We start from the raw sequence: 18076 nt of genomic DNA, 5'->3' as shown, positions 1-18076 counted from the left end.
AGGAATGCATTTAATATCTATTAACATCAGTGATAGTTAATAGTGTGCAATCAAGAGACTAGACCGAATGATCAGTTAGTGGAGAACTATACCGATTAAACTATTCTTTTAAAAAACATCTAATCTTAAACTTCTAGTTTATATTTTTCTTTTAAAAGAGAAATTTTGTCTACAATAAAACATCTACAATTGTATATGTACTAGCTAGCATTATACCAAAATGCCAGTCATTATTAGCCAATCAGCACTGTTTGCATATGTATAATCACTATAGTTGTTTCTCATTAATCACTTGTGAATGAGAGTAACTTCCTACTCTGACTAGCTTGTGTAATTTTCAAGCTGTTTGCCAGCAATAATGACACCATTTCAGCTTCTTGATCCAGTCACCTGCAGCAGAAAACTTCAAAATATTCAAGAACAAGAATGTACCAAAAATATGCCAAAAGTAAAGAATATGGGATTGTACACACTCAGGCAAGTTAAAAACTCTTTACTCTCAATTCCTGCTTCTCCTCAAGTGGCTTTCCTTTCCTATAATTCAAAGTTCTTACAAGAAGAACAGGCACATTTAAGTTTGCCTTGTTTATTTACTGTACATTGTGCAAATCCCAGACACTCTCTCCCAACTCAGTTCTGAATACAAATTAAACCAAATGACAGCTAGTCAGGGATATTTGGATATTTAATTAAAAGCTTCATATTAAAATGTTAATTGTCTGTAAGAGTGAATTCTGCTACAACACTCATTTTTCAGCCTCAGATTCCATTTGCTAAAAACACCTCACCCATAAGGCTAATCAGCCCCAGGCATAAAAAGGAAGCCATCAAGTTATTTATATAAATATCTATGTAAAATACCTTTAATTCATTTGCTTTCTTCCTTTGATCCTGATGTTGTTTTTTACTAATTGGAGAACTGCTACTTGTCATTTCATGTTCATTGCATTCTGCTTTGGTTGTGGGAGGCTTCATGGTGTTCAATGGAGTTTCTTCCTACCCACCAGTAACAGAGAGGATTCATTAATATATCTATTTCACTAAAATGTAAGTGGATTAGTTATTGTGCTTAAAGTTAGGAGGAGTGAAATTCAGCTGGATAAAGAGGAAGCTAGTTTCAGCCTTAAAAATGGAGAGAGGGTGTATCTCACCACAATAATTCCTTTATAATATCAAGTGAATTAGCAAGTTTATGAGGCATTAAACTCTGGTTAGTATGTGATAGTGATGAATCTGCTAAGTACCTAACATTAATCAGGACACAGGAGAATGAAACATAGACATGGGGATGGATTTTTAAGCAGGAGACCACAACTTTATTAACTTTAATGGTGGGACATAAACTGCCCACCAAAGCATGAGGTATTTACTCAGGTACAGTGCAGTGTTAAAAGGACTCATACTAAATAACTAATATTCAAGGTTTATCTCCTTGGCTAATCCCTGGAATCTAGCCCATCTCTGAATCTTCTCACCCTCCTCCAACAAGAGGGAATGAGAATACACTAGGGGATGGTGGAGAGGGAGTAACTTCACTGGTGTCAGTGGAATGCCAACAGTAGTTCTGTCCTCAAGCATTCAAAAATCCTGAGTCAGGTTCCCAGAAAACATGAAACTGTCTTAAATAGAATATTAAAAAAAAAAATTGGGGTGGGGGGGTTATATTTGCCTTCTGGGTTTTGAGAATTAGGGTATATATTTTCAAGTTTCTCTCTACAACCATGAGAGCTAGAACCTTACTTTTATATTTTTAAATAAAAACTGAGATTCTCACATATTCCCTTGATTCCAGCGGCTAGGGCTTTAAGGAAAGCACCAAATATCATGAGACGCATGATAAAAATCACAAGGGTAGGCAACACTGTGCTACACAGTAATGTAGTAGGGAAGCAGCGGTGAAAGAGTTAAAGAAAACCTTCTCCTCCAGTCCCTGACATCACTATTTTGACATTTTGGTAAATGTTCTGCTCAATTCAGCTCTCATGAACATTTTTATTTAGGATTTGAAGAGGCTCAACTCTTTTCTCCCAGTGGTCAAAATACTGTAAAAAGATGTAAACTTGATCTTATCAATAACATTCATTGTATTTTATATCTGTTCATTCAGAATCAGATTCTGCCTGGACCATACAGACATGCGCAGAAGTCTCCCTCTCACTGCACAGCCTATACAAAAGACATACATAATTTTACACTCTGTGCTCTGGGAGTGCTAAGTCCCTCCCAGGGCTTGTCTACACAGATAGTGCATGGCAAGCTGGGATGTAAATCTACAGAGCACTAATGCTCTGTTCAATAACTGTTTATGTGGACCTGGCTAAAAGTTCCCTAGTGTGCAATGACCTATTCCCATTTAAAAGTGGATTAGATCAAAGTGCACTAGAACTTTTAGTGTGCAGTAGCAGGGTTCACATGGACAGTTAGTGTGTGGCATGCTACTGTGTTGCAGATTTACTCCTCAGCTTGCCATGCACTAACCATTTGTTTAGACAAGCCCCTAGGAACACATCTCAAAGGGAGTGGCCAGCCACATGGGGCTCTAGAACACAGTGAAGGTGTGCACCTGGGAGCTCTGGGGAAGGCAAGGCTCCTTTTACTATGGGTTCTGAGCAATTTGCACAATCTATCCTTCAATTAAAAAAAGCATTAATAGTACATAACAGTCTAGTAAGCACTTACCATCAATATATAGCTAATAATCTTAATTTAGAACCAAATTCATACCATAACATTTTCATTCCAGTAAATATCTGAATTTAAGGGGTCCACATTAACTGCAAGTAAACGCAGAGTTTTCCCAGTCAGATACAGGTACTTGGCTTTGATATCAGGACATCCTGTATGAAGACTTTGTAGACTTGCTAACTGAGCCAGTGCAGTGTGACCCACAGTCCGTCCTATGTTTATCCATCCCTGGAAAAATCAAAAATATGTTAAATCAAGTCACATTTTCATATATAAAAGAAATGTTCTCTTAAACATCATGAATGAATCAATGATTCATAGATTTATATTGCCCTTTAGCTTGAAATATTGGGTTTTGGGGTTGCATGTGAAACATAATAACTAATTCTTCAACGTAATTTAACCTTCTTTTCTCTGAAAAAATAAAGATAGTTTCAGCTCTATTCCTCCCTTTTTTTGAACCCTGAAGCAATAATAGAAAATGAAATCAGAAAATAAATCTGTTTTATTTTGAATGTTGAAATTCAATATACTAAAATTTATAAATATGAGAATTTCCAAAATTATCAATATTGGAAACTAATTTCCACTATTTGCTTTTCCAAAGCATGTCAAGGGCTCCATTAATTTTCAAGGCCAAAAGGGACAATTTTGATCATCTGAGCTCACCTGCATAATGCAGGGAGTAGAATTGCACCAAGCAATTCATACATCAAGCCCATACTTTCTGGACGAGTTATAGCCTGTCTTTTAGAAAGACATACAATACTGATTTAAAGACCTCAAGTGACAGAGGATCCACCACATCTCTTGGTAAATTGTTTCAATGATGAATTACCCTCACTGTTAAAAATTTGCACCTTATTTCTGGTATGTCTAGCTTCAGCTTCCAGGCATTAGTTTCTTAGAACAATCCTTCTCTTGTTATGTAGAGAACCATTGGATTTTTTTTCTAAAATAACTACATGTGTTGGTGGAATGTGCAAGGTTAACTTTATACACACACTAGTGGACTAGTAAAAGTAGAAAGTGTCAGAGGGCCAGATTCTCAACTCTGGTGAACCAGTCTAGATCCACCTACTTAAATGGAGCTATGCCCATTTACACCATCAGAGAACCTAGCCAAAAGAGCAGGAGTTAATCTAGGGATTGATCCTCTAAACTCACTATAGTAAGCACTATACCCGGACATACTGGGTGCCCAGTGATACAATGTTTATGAGGATTCATAGCAGACAGCTTACAGCAGGAGCGTTGATTGGGACTATTAGTTGAAAGATGAGCAAAGCCCTTTCTATTTAGGTTTATTATAAATATTGAAAAATGAGTGAAAATCGGTGCATAAAGTTAACTTCACGGTTTTCAAGGTAAATTTTGGGGTTAATATTGGTGAACGGGAGGACAGAAAAAAAGCAACATATACAAAAAAGTAACAGCTCTGAATGTAAAAGTAGTTAAATATTGTGGTTTATTTCATGAAGTATATCAATAGAACATACACATATGCATGTGCATGCATGTGTATCTTCCATTACATTGCCTTACTTTAACAGACACCCTTACATTTACACTAAGACTAATTTATTATTAACAAACACAACTACCTAATGAAATATATTGGATTTTCTTAAAATAATCAGTATTTTCATGTTGTTGAGTGGTCAAAAATTCAGGTGAAAAATCTGTAAAAAAAACAAATCGCTTTTTTTAAAACCTGGGAATTTCTCAGTAAAAACTGAAAATGAAGGGCCTTAAGGATGAAGTGCAATGCTGCAGTCATAGTATGTATATGGGTGGTGAAAAGGGTGTGATTTAATGGAGAAAATGAAGTTCAGTGAAGACACACCTCAGTTTCACTCAACTTTTGCTTCTGACAATCATCCTCAAGTCTTTGCCTTGGAGAGACAAGAGCCTTTTGGGTACAGAGAATGGCCAAATAGTGAAAACCCATACTTCAATGTTCTGTGCCCCAGTATTCAAATGAAAGGTTTGCCAGCCCTTTCTCCTGTTTAGCAGTTATTAATCAGAAGAGGAAGATCTGCTAAAGCAATCCCTCTAGCTTAGCACAAGGATTTTTTTTAATATAACATTTATAGCTAAATCATAGGAAGGATCATATGTAATTACCTGTTCCACAGAAGCACTATCAGGTGTTAACCTGACAAATTCTTCAACAACTTGATTAAGTGATCCCTCTCTCAGTTCTTTCAGCTTTTTTTCCACATTAACAAGATGAAGAATATCCAAATTAATTTCCACAAAACTTAGCTTCATATTAGCAAGCTGTCTCATTAATGGAATACTAATATTTTTAATCTGAAATATAAGAAAACTGAGTGGAAGTCTATCCTTAAATCACCTTAATCGATCGGTCCATCAGCCCTCACAGAGAGAGCGCTGATCACAACACATCAGTCGTGTTGTTGGAGCCAGTCCTTCAGCCACCTGCTGGCCAGGCGGTCAGTGGCTCCGGACATCCGATCAGCATAGCGTACCGCAGCCCAGAACCCCCGAGCAATCCGCCAGCCTCAGTCTTCCAAGCAGCTGGGATTACAGGCAAGCGCCACCCAGCCCGATCTATCTTTAAATACGCAGTGTTAATATTTTTGCTAATTTATTGGATTAAAGTTAGAATTTCAGAACTCTTTTAATTATTTGAGGCACACATTTTAAATAAACAATAATGTGATTGCTACACTATAGCACACTGTGATATTTCAATGAAAATAATAAAGCAGGGAAAGAAATAAGGGTACAATAGACAAGTAAAGTTGACAGGTGGCAACTGCCCTCATCCAGAAAATACAACCTACTTTATTTTTATACACAAATATATACAGACTATTCTGAAATTCTTCACATCCTTGCCAAAATCATTTGCATCACAGTAGAAGTGGATCTTCAGGCGAGGTCCGAGGATAGTGGCATTTCAGACCAGCTCACAAAAGTTTTTCCACATGTAAGAAGTCACAAGGGAAAAATCATGGAGAAACCTGTGGGAGAACTGGAGAAGTAGGGTATCCAGAGCTGTATCACTGGCCAAGTAGAAGGGACTGACATACACACATGCATCCCTTTTCAACTCAGATCTTTGGTTTTTTTTTAATGTGTCCTACTCTATTCTGGGTAGATTGTTTATCGCTGTAGTATCTGAGCGCCTTTCAGCAGCTTTGTATTTGTTAGAGAAAGTAAGGTCAAAGAAATGGACCTTGCACTTGGAGTAGAAAGTGGTGAAGTTTATAACGCTCTTTAGTTCTTATCTGTGTCTTACTCTAGGGTTTATCCCACTGTGCATTCATAGTATTAGGGAGTGACCCATTTTTGACTAGTTAGGTAACTGTATAATGGTCTTTCCTTATCCTGTATATTTCTGACAGATCTAGGTATTATTTTTATATCATTACAGACCATACAGAAGGGTATATTTCTCACCTAATAACTTACTGTATGCTAGTTCAAAAAGAAAAGGGATATATATTTCCTAATACCTAACCTAATGCTTACTTCCCTTCCTTGCCATTTCACTTCTAGCCGATCTAGACAATTTTAGCAGAGTAAGCCCCCACAGCAGGGAAGCACAATTCTTCTTGGTACTGTCTTAGGCAGGTAAGTGCTTTAGCCAAGTAACAGCTAGCTGTGATGTCCATCATAATTTATCATTTAGACAGACTACTAAGCAGCAGAAATTTGTCTATGGGCTAAAAACAACTTGGACAAATGAAAACTGGTATCCTTAAAAAATATCTGTACCATTTTTAGACGTACCAGCAAAAGACAACTGATCTCAGTATGTCAGACTTCTGGGGGAGAAGTGGGAGTGGGGAGGAGGATTCTTACCTTCATATAGATCCATTTGCATGATAAGGGCCTAAATATTTACTCTGTACTAAGGGACAATTCTGCTCTCAATTACACATGTGGGGCTCCCTTTTTTTTGTCCCTGCCCAGTGAAGGTTACAACAGCCTGGGGACCACTCTAACTTTTGGCAGCTGTAAGTAGACCCCAAAGATCTGCTAGCTGGGATTCCTGGCCTGCACTGGAGGCTGCAGGGAGGGAGGTGTAGGAACTAGTTATGCCTGCTCCATGCCCGTTAGCATGTATTTCTAGCTGGTAGTTATGGCTAGCCCCTGCTCAGACTTTGCTACTCAAGTGGCACAAAGGAAGCAGAGTGGGCTGGAGAATCTGGCCCATAATATTTAGAATATTTGGGATAAATGGAAAATTCAATTTTATATGGGAATTTTTTCTTTTCTGCATTATATGAAGCATGAAATAAAATAAGTCTTTTAAATTTTGCGACAAATTTATCCTGAGGTATTTTTTTTATTTTCATTATCTGACAAATCATTTATTGAACTCTGGTGAACTGGTTTACAGCCTGATCAAAAACGGTCAATACAAATTCCTTATAGTTTTTTTTAATCTGAGTTATGATGATTTTTCATCGTAATGTCATATTTTTTCTTTTGTAAGGTTTGAGTGAAACCATAGTTTATCTTTTAGAATTTCTATTAGTTGGCATTCCTAATTTGCTTTTTCTTCCTCAAGTTTGCTGTACTTTATTATGCAGGGTTTCAAATTTATGATGGATTTATAGTGAATGTTTATGAGAATAATGTCAAATTCAGGTAGTTCTGTTTTTGATTGATTTCTTTAGTATCTGGATAAATATTGGAATTAAATGCTGAAAAAATGAGTGGGAAATTAGCTTATTTCAAAAGAAAGAATATATTTGCAATTCTAGTATCTAATTTTTTGTCAAATTTTACAAAGAATGCTATTGGTGTAAAAATATTTACAACATGATTCAGTAAACAGGATTGGCAATGGTGCTTAGTGGACAGGGCACTGGACTGGGACTATGGAGACCTAAATTCAATTCCGAGCTCTGCCAATGGCCTCCTGTGTGACTTTAGACAAATCATCTCATCCCTCTGGGTCTCCATTTTCCCTTCTGTCTTTTTTATGTCTTGTCTATATAGAATCTAAACTCCTTTGGGCAGAGATTGTCTCTCACCTTGTACCTTGCCTGCCACAATGGGACACGATCTCAGATGGGGATTGTAGGAACTGCTGTAATACAATTAATAATAATCCTAATTGAACAAATCTTGCATACAGTAAAAGTATTTACCCATTTACCTCGTGAACTGGAAGCAAGCTCCAGATATTGTTAAACACTTCTTCTTCTTCAGATACTGCTCTCTGAGCTAACTTGTACGCATCTAGATAGCGACTATGTTTTTCTTCTTCATCTTCTGTATGTGTTGCAATTGTTCTGTAAAAAAGCACAGAGTAGTAGTATAAAATATTATCACTTCTATAATGCTATAAATATTCAAAATGCTCAATGAAGAACTAACTTGCATTGTTTGTGTATATTGTTTAAGACTCAAATACAAAAAGTAAATATTTAAGCATTAATTTTTTAAAGGCCTGATTCTTGGACCAAGTTAAGTCCCCTCTGCACTGTACAGCAACATAAAGAGGACTTAAATATGCCCTAAATGGATAGGTGGAGAGTCTTCTGCCAGAAGGTATGCCCCAATGGCATAAGACTAGCATAGCTGGCTTTACGCTTCCCATTCTCCCAGTCTCTGAATAGGGGTGTCCTGGGAAAAGCTGGAAGTTGGAGTACACTGTGCTCTGGCAATCTCTAGCCATAACAAGAGCCCCTAGGGAATTGTTCAAGAGACATAAATTAAAGGAATCCTGTGGCTACTTTAACTTATGACAAGGGTTGGTTCAGCAATCAAATGGCCCTAAAATAGAAAGAATCCTTGGTGCTTTATTCTGACCTCAAAGGTAGTGCAGATAATCATAAATCTTGTGAGAACAGCTGCTACAGGCATAGGAACAGTAAATCCTTGATTTTACAGAACACTTGTTGATATATGCCATCAAGAATGACAATGTGAATCCAAAATCAGGATATAGAAGTAGGTGATATTATTAACCCTCATGTACTTTTTTCCCAGACAGCTGAAATCTTACTCTAAATCAGACACCTGAAGATTTTTTTAACTAAGGTGTAATAAACATTTCCAGCAAATTTGTAAGTTTACCTGTGAATATTTGCACGTTCCAGCAGGATCTCAGCACTGTGATCTTTATATCCATAACGAAGGAAGTCCTCCTCAATTTTAATTAATTCATCATATAGTTCCTGTAGCATACTTGATAACTGAGAGGACTCAGCTTTAACCTTCATGAAATTTTGGGCATATTTTATTTGAATAAGTGTTCTCCTATGGAGAATAATAGAATATATGCTAGTATGGGGTTAAGAATTGTGAGAAACAACTTAAGTATCAACCTCATATTTGTGTCCAAAAACTGCTGTATTATTTTTCTTTCTGCCTCCCTTTCTATTTTTCTGTCTGTAATAGATCTGGAGGAGGAACCCTTCTAATTCTTTATATAATCTTAATATGCTCTAACAATTAGATGTAGTTTTAAAATAGAATACACAAAGCATGGCTTTCAGAAACAAGGTTTCAACATCATCTGTGTGATGCCATGGTGCCAATTATTAGATGCATATTCATTTAATACATTTACCTAGGTCTAAGCAGTCATTTAAAAGATAGCTAAATTGAGAAGTCCATATTCAGCTAAAATAAAAACTACTGGAGTGAAATTGTAATTATAAGAAAAAGGAGACAACTATATATGAGCAGTAAATTGGAAAGAGATAGCCCTTAGTCTGATAGACAGGGCCATCTCTAGGGGGGCGCGGGGCCCAGGGCGGAAGTGATGGATTCGTCTCTTCCGGGACTGACCGCGCCAGCCAATCATGCCGGCCAGCAGGGCCTGCAAAGCACAGGGCCCTGAGCGGTCGCCCCGATTCGCCCCACCCAAGGGATGGCTTTGCTGATAGATGTATGTATCTTCTTAGTTGAAAAAAATCAAGTAAGAAAAGGACCCAGATAATAGGTCCATTATAGCTTGCCCATATAATCCCAATGCTACTGGACTTTGGAAAAAATGTTATTGATCTGAATATTATGGACATCCCTCCTTTTCCTACCCACCCAAATTCATATTTTAACATCTCAAATAACACCTTTCAAGTAACATGATTTAAAATATATAACAGAGGGTAAAATAAATATGGGTTTCACTATCACCAAATTAACCCTTAGGGTATGTCTACATTTGAGTTGGGAGATGTGAATCCCAGCTTAGGTAGACAAACTCTGCTAGTGCACTAAAAATAGCAGTGTAGCCTGGGTAGTAGCATGGGCATCAGCTCAAGCTAGTATCCAGTGTATGTTCCCAGGGTGTCCAGATGGGTTTCTATTTGGGTGCTTAGCCTGAGCTGCTGCTATTTTTAGCATGCCTGCTCTAGCAGAACTAGCGCGGGTACATCTATGTGAGCAGGGAATCATACCTCCCAGCTCAAATGTAGATGTACATTCTGCTAGGGTTTAAATTCACAGGGCAAAGGGCTTCTTCCTGGATCCCTCTAACTTAGGTTAGATTATAGTGCTCGGTAGCACACTCCAAAGGTAGTCCTAAGAAACTATATTATGTATTAATTAATTAATTAATTATATTATATTATACCTGCCTCAGGCAGGTAGGGCAAACGATATAAAAACGTAAGATTCACAAGGGTATGTCTACACAGCAATTGGGAGGGTGCATTCCAGTTCTCATAGATGGACATGCTAGCTCTGCTCGAACTAGCACACTCAAAATAGCAGTAAAACTGAATGTCTAGCTACCTCAGGGGGTATGCAGGCTTGTACTTGGGTGTTAGCCTGAGCCACTGCCCGGGCTGCTGCAGCTGCACTGCTATTTCAATCTACTAGCTTAAACAGAGCTAATGCATATCTGTCTACCAGCACTGGGAAGCATGCGTCCAGCTGCTGTATAGACATACATAGATTTTAACACTTAACGGGGCTACATGCAATATACAAAATTAGGAAAGGAGAATTAGGCGTTAAAGATTAACACCATCAGAAGAAAACACTCTTAAGCATACATAGAAAATATCAAAGTAAAGTTGGGTTGAATGATAAATGACATCCATATTCCTATCTGAAAGTCATAAATAGGTTATTTCTTACACAAATGTTCTGGGCTAGATCCTCAGCTAGACTAGACCAGCATTGCCATGGAGAATTTGAGAAGGGACAGTAATCAAACCCACAATGTAAACTGTTATTTGCTTCCCAATGAGGAAAACGGCATCATTAAACTAAGAACTCAGACCTTCATTCCAATCAGAGGATGAGTTTTGAAATTTGCCTTTATTAAAAAAATGTTCTCTCAGACTGACAACTTTCCTCAGAGGAAAAATTCTAGACTGTGAGTCTTGTGAGTATCATTGTTTGATGGCTTGTGGCTACCATAACACTTTGTGGCACATGCTTGTTAAACAGCACACTGACGTCTACAAAAAACACACACCTGTGACTCATATATAATAATTTAAATGCCAAAACTGGCAGAAGGAAAGAAGCAAGGCCTACTGATTAGATCACGACATTGGGTGTCAGGACTCATGAATTCTGTTTCTACCAGAAATATTAACCAATCTGTATAAAAAAATGTAACATGATGTACTGAGACAGTATCTTTAAGATGTTTTTAGGTTCTTGGAGGAAAAACACTATATAGTTACAAAGTAGTAGCTGGACAAAATAAATATGACAAATACACTCAGGGAATAGTAAATTGTATAAAAAACTCTGATAACAGAATGTCCATAGCAAAGGGAAACAACTTTATAATTTTAAAATTTACATCTAAAGTAAAGAAGCTTCTTTACTAAACATAACACATATTGCTAGTAGCATATCCCCCAAAAAACAAATACTACAGACATAATGCATATATATATTACTATATAAAAAGTTACCTGGCTTCAAGGGATGCAATTATAAAACCCAGTTCAGACTTTCTGTTAGGTCTCTCCTCTAATGTAGATCTGAACACCTTTACAGTTTTTTGCAGAATTTTGCATGCCTGCAGATAACATTATAATTTATGTAACTGTCTTTTTATATTTCTATATACAATGTTAACCATTATTTTAGAACACACAATTGAGAAGAAAAACTTTGTTATTTTTTCCTAATGTTCTCCAAGATTATCAAGCTTATCTTGTACAATTTGCTCAGAATTTTAAAAAGTAACAGTATAGACAGGACAAAATTTAATTAACTATACTGATTTAATTATTCTACAAATATTCATATAGGGACAGCTTCTGATGCCCTTATGCTCACTGAGTAGCACATTACTCTACCACTAGCCACACTGGGTTAAATAAGACTACTTGCAGAGTGAAGACTTGTCTACACATGGCAGTAAATCCAGAATTAGGCCTGGTCTACACTGGGGTGTGTGTGTGTGTGTGTCAATGTAAGATACGCAACTTCAGCTACGGGAATAGCGTAGCTGAAGTTGACGTATCTTATTTTGACTTACCTCCCATCCTCCCGGGGCGGGATCGACGGCCACGGCTCCCCCATCGACTTCGCTACCGCCGCTCGCCCTGGTGGAGTTCCGGAGTCGATGGGAGTGCGTTCAGGGATGGATATATCGCGTCTAGACGAGACGCGATCTATCGATCCCTGATAGATCGGTCGCCCGTACCCTTAGATAGGGTGTGAATTTAAAGCTGATTAACTATTCCTAATTAGCTCCATGTGTGGACACTCTTTCCCCAGAATACAGCACTCTTATTCCAGAATAAGAGCATCCACACATGGCCTGGTCTACACTACGGGTTTAGGTCGACTTTAGCAGCGTTAAACCGAATTAAGCCTGGACACGTCCACACAACGAGGCCCTTTCTTTCGAATTAAAGGGCCCTTTAAACCGGTTTCTTTACACCACCTCCGACGAGGGGATTAGCGATAAAACCGGCCTTTGCGGGTCGGAATTGGGGTAGTGTGGACGGAATTCGATGTTATTGGCCTCCGGGAGCTATCCCACAGTGCTTCATTGTGACCGCTCTGGACAGCGCTCTCAACTCAGATGCACTGACCAGGTAGACAGGAAAAGACCCGCGAAGGTTTGAATTTCATTTCCTGTTTGCCCAGCGTGGAGAGCACAGGTGACCACGCAGAGCTCATCAGCACAGGTAACCGTCATGGAGTCCTCCCAGGATCGCAAAAGAGCTCCAGCATGGACCGAACGGGAGGTACGAGATCTGCTCGCCATATGGGGAGATGAAGCAGTGATAGCTGAACTCCGTAGCAGTAAAAGAAATGGAAAAGTATTAGAAAAGATCTCCAAGGCCATGAAGGACCGAGGCCATAACAGGGACACACAGCAGTGCCGCGTGAAAATTAAGGAGCTAAGGCAAGCCTACCACAAAGCCAGAGAAGCAAACGGAAGGTCCGGGGCAGAGCCGCAAACTTGCCGCTACTACGCGGAGCTGCATGCGATCCTAGGGGGTGCAGCCACCACTACCCCAACCGTGTGCTATGACTCTCTCACTGGAGAAACACACAGGGAAGACGGTTCGGGGAACGAGGAAGATGACGATGGAGGTACTGTAGGTAGCTCACAGCAGCAAGGAAGCGGAGAAACCGGTTTCCCCAACAGCCAGGATATGTTTGTGACCCTGGACCTGGAACCAGTAACCCCCGAACTCACCCAAGACCCTCAGGGCACACAGGAGACCTCTGGTGAGTGTAACTTTGTAAATATTTGTAAACATTACAAAAAAAAAGCAAGCAAGTCTGTTAACGTGTATGGGGATGGGGCGGAAATCCTCCAGGGACATCTCCAGAAAGCTCTCCTGGTTGAAATGGGGTGATTTTATTAAGGGGGACATTCAGAGGCGCCCGTTCCTGCTCTTCTGACCAGAAATGTTCCCCGCTGTTAACCACGCGGTGGGGGGGAGGGGTGAAGTGATCATCCCAGAGAATCGTGTGTGTGTGTGTGGGGGGGGGTGGTTTACTTGTGTTTGTGCCGCATGTTAACCGGGAAACCGCAGCCCCCTCCTTTTACATTGAAACCCCATTTTAAATGGACAACCCAATTCATCCTTGATATGGGAAATGCGCTGCTGTTTGCAACCTTTCCCGCATGTTAAGAAGGTTAAAAAAGCCAAAACACTGTGGCCTACGATGGCTGCCTGCAAGCCGAAATATGCGACCTTGTAATGAAAGAGTGTACCCATTGTTCCCTAAAATGTGTCCTTTTTAACCACCTCTCCCTTCTCCTCCACCAGCTGCAAATGTTTCTCCTTCGCAGAGGCTCGTGAACATTAGAAAGAGAAAACGTAAGACGAGGGACGAGATGTTCACGGAGCTGCAGATGTCCGCCCAGGCTGATAGAGCACAGCAGAATGCGTGGAGGCAGTCAATGACGGAGATGAGAAAAGCCCAATATGAACGAGAGGAGAGGTGGCGGGCTGAATCGCGGGAAGAACAGAGCAAGTGGCGGGCTGAAGACGATAGGTGGCGTCAGCTTGCAGACAGACGGCAAGAGGCAATGCTCCGTCTGCTGGAGCATCAAAGTGATATGCTCGAGCGTATGGTTGAGTTGCAGGAAAGGCAGCAGGAGCAGAGACCGCCGCTACAGCCCCTGTGTAACCAACAGCCCTCCTCCCCAAGTTCCATAGCCTCCTCACCCAGACGCCCAAGAACACGGTGGGGGGGCCTCCGTCCACCCAGTCACTCCACCCCAGATGATCGCCAAAGCATCAGAAGGCTGGCCTTCAATAAGAGTTAAAGTTTTAAAATGCAGTGTGTCCTTTTCCATCCCTCCTCCCCCACCCATCCCAGGCTACCTTGGCAATTATCCCCCTACCTCTGTAAGGAACTAATAAAGAATGCATGAATGTGAAAAAACAATGACTTTATTGCCTCTGCAAGGGGGAGGGGAGGGTGGGGTGGGGTGGTTGGTTTACAGGGAAGTAGAGTGAACCGGGTCGGGGGGGGGGGTTGGAGGGTTCATCAAGGAGAAACAAACAGAAGTTTCACACAGTAGCCTGGCCAGTCACAAAACTCGTTTTCAAAGCTTCTCTGATGCGCACCGCGCCCTGCTGTGCTCCTCTAACCGCCCTGGTGTCTGGCTGCGCGTAATCAGCGGCCAGGCGAGTTGCCTCAACCTCCCACCCCGCCATAAAGGTCTCCCCCTTACTCTCACAGATATTGTGGAGCGCACAGCAAGCAGCAATAACAATAGGGATATTCTTTTCGCTGAGGTCTGAGCGAGTCAGTAAGCTGCGCCAGCGCGCTTTTAAACGTCCAAATGCACATTCCACCACCATTCGGCACTTGCTCAGCCTGTAGTTGAACAGGTCCTGACTCCTGTCCAGGCTGCCTGTGTACGGCTTCATGAGCCATGGCATTAAGGGGTAGGCTGGGTCCCCAAGGATCACGATAGGCATTTCAACATCCCCAATGGTCACTTTCTGGTCCGGGAAGAAAGTCCCTTCCTCCAGCTTTCGAAACAGAGCAGAGTTCCTGAAGACGCGAGCATCATGTACCTTTCCCGGCCATCCCACGTTGATGTTGGTGAAACGTCCCTTGTGATCCACCAGGGCTTGCAGCAGCATTGAAAAGTACCCCTTGCGGTTTACGTAGTCGGTGGCTTGGTGCTCCGGTGACAAGATAGGGATATGGGTTCCGTCTATGGCCCCGCCACAGTTTGGGAATCCCATTTCAGCAAAACCATCCACTATTGACTGCACGTTGCCCAGAGTCACTACCCTTGCTATCACCAGGTCTTTCATTGCCCTGGCAAATTGGATCACAGCAGCCCCCACCGTAGATTTGCCCACTCCAAATTGATTCCCGACTGACCGGTAGCTGTCTGGCGTTGCAAGCTTCCACAGGGCTATCGCCACTCGCTTCTCAACTGTGAGGGCTGCTCTCATCTTGGTATTCTGGCGCTTCAGGGCAGGGGAAAGCAAGTCACAAAGTTCCATGAAAGTGGCCTTACGCATGCGAAAGTTTCGCAGCCACTGGGAATCGTCCCATACCTGCAGCACGATGCGATCCCACCAGTCTGTGCTTGTTTCCCGGGCCCAGAATCGGCGTTCCACGGTATCAACCTGCCCCAGTGACACCATGATTTCCACATTGCTGGGGCCTGTGCCTTGTGAGAGGTCTATGGCCATGTCAATTTCCTCATCACTCTCGTCGCCGTGCTGCAATCGCCTCCTCGCCTGGTCCGGGTTTCGCCTTGGCATGTTCTGGCTCTGCATATACTCCAGGACAATGCGCGTGGTGTTCATAGTGCTCATAATTGCCGCGGTGATCTGAGCGGGCTCCATGATCCCAGTGCTAGCTATGGCGCCTGGTCAGAAAAAAGGCGCGAAAGTAGTATCTGATGGACCAGGAGAAGGAGGGCGGGAGGGAGGGAGGGAGGGAGGGAGGGCCAAGTGACGACATGGCGTACAGGTACAGGAACAGGGAGAAACACAAACAACTGTCACACAGAATGGTCCCCCCAAAGATTAAACTGGAAACCCTGGGCTTAGCAGGCCGTTGATTTCACGGAGGAAGGGGAAGCAAATGAACACAGAATAAATCTATTTTTTACATCTTAAGGTGGCAGCCGACGCTGCAGCATGAGTGACAGCCATACCAGTATGATGATGATGGGTACCAATCATAATATACCATCATCTGCCAAAAGGCAAGGGGCTGCTGCTGTGTAGCAATGCAGCCCCATGTCTGCCAGCCCCACGTCCGCCAGCACCCAGCATCGCCCTCGGCCTCTTCTGGGTGCTTAGCAGACAATATTGGGCAATTGGCAGAAAATAGTACATTATGACTGGTAACCGTCATCATCGAGACAGTAGCATGTCTGCCCAGGTGGCCATGATTGACAGCCACTCCAGTACGACGACGACGGGTACCAGTCATAATATACCATCGCCTGGAAGGGGCTGGTGCAATGCAGCCCTACGGCTGCCAGCCCCACGGCTATCACTCATGCTACACCGTCTACTGCCAAAAGGCAGTTAGCAGCTGCTGCTGTGTAGCAATGCAGTCCCACGTCTGCCGGCACCCAGAGGACATATGGTGACGGTGAGCTCAGCTGTGCTGAGCGGGCTCCATGTTGTCTGCACAGGTAACCCAGGTAACCCAGGTAAAAAGGCGCGAATCTATTGTCTGCCGTTGCTGTGACGGGGGAGGGAGGGGCCTGACGACATGTACCCAGAACCGCCCGCGACACTGTTTTGCATCATCCGGGCATTGGGATCTCAACCCAGAATTCAAAGAAAAGGCGTGAACCGCTTCGCGGCTCGAGCTGTGGCGCAAACGTAGTATCTGACGGCCTAGGGGAAGGAGGGAGGGGGGCCGAGTGACGACATGGCGTACAGGCACAGGGAATTAAAATAAAGAACGGTGGCTGTGCATCAGGGAGAGACACAAACAACTGTCACAGACTGGTCCCCCCCAAAGATTAAACTGAAAACCCTGGGTTTAGCAGGCCGTTGATTTGACGGAGGGAGGGGGAAGCAAATGAATACAGAGAAAATCTATTTTTTACATCTTAAGACGACGGTGCAGCGTGACTGATAGCCCTCGGCATCTTTCTGGGTGCTTGGCAGCAAATACGGGGCGGTGTATGACGATGGTCTTCAGGCCTATTGCACGAGCTGCTGCTCAGGGAAGACTCTGCTAATGTGCGATGACCCGACTTGTAATAGGCCGGCTAACAGTCATAATACACCATTTACTGCCAAAAGGCAAGCCCCACGGCTGCCAGCACCCAGATCGCCGATGAAGGCTACCAGTCTACTGCACCGTCTACCGCCAAAAGGCAGTTAGCAGCTGCTGCTGTGTAGCAATGCAGTCCCACGTCTGCCGGCACCAAGAGGATATATGGTGACGGTGAGCTCAGCTGTGCTGAGCGGGCTCCATGTTGTCTGCACAGGTAACCCAGGTAACTAACCCAGATAAAAGGGCGCGAATCTATTGTCTGCCGTTGCTGTGACGGGGGAGGGAGGGGCCTGACGACATGTACCCAGAACCGCCCGCGACACTGTTTTGCATCATCCGGGCATTGGGATCTCAACCCAGAATTCCAAGGGGCGGCGGAGACTGCGGGAACTGTGGGATAGCTGTGGGATAGCTACCCATAGTGCAATGCTCCGGAAGTCGACGCTAGCCTCGTACTGTGGACGCGGTCTGCCGACTAGAGCACCTAGAGCATTTTATTGTGTGGACATACACAATCGGCTGTATACAACCGATTTCAATAAAACCGGCTTCTATAAATTCGAACTAATTTCGTAGTGTAGACATACCCACATGGAGTTAATCAAGAACTATTCTGGAACAGTTTCCTGTATAGACAAGCCTTAATATAACTTAACATGATTAGAGGCACCAAAATGTAGCACTTTGCAACCTGACAAAAACTATTATGGAACAATTTGAAGAACTGTTCAATTTTTAA

General features: G+C 42.3%; 1 protein-coding gene across 2 annotated transcripts in view; it reads right to left on the bottom strand.

Annotated features, from left to right (window-relative positions):
* CFAP46 (cilia and flagella associated protein 46) overlaps positions 1-18076 on the bottom strand; it is a 175088-nt gene that overhangs the window by 41392 nt on the left and 115620 nt on the right. For both annotated transcript variants that reach the window (XM_054035846.1, XM_054035847.1), the window contains 6 exons: positions 11559-11665; positions 8752-8934; positions 7829-7964; positions 4813-5001; positions 2725-2913; positions 862-996 (listed from right to left, as the gene is read on the bottom strand). In XM_054035846.1, the coding sequence (XP_053891821.1) occupies positions 862-996; positions 2725-2913; positions 4813-5001; positions 7829-7964; positions 8752-8934; positions 11559-11665 (939 nt within the window). The remainder of the gene's footprint in view (positions 1-861; positions 997-2724; positions 2914-4812; positions 5002-7828; positions 7965-8751; positions 8935-11558; positions 11666-18076) is intronic.

This window comes from Malaclemys terrapin, chromosome 7 (genome assembly GCF_027887155.1).
Source record: "Malaclemys terrapin pileata isolate rMalTer1 chromosome 7, rMalTer1.hap1, whole genome shotgun sequence".
Classification (NCBI taxonomy): Eukaryota; Metazoa; Chordata; order Testudines; family Emydidae; genus Malaclemys; species Malaclemys terrapin.
This window is presented reverse-complemented; position numbering and strand designations above follow the sequence as displayed.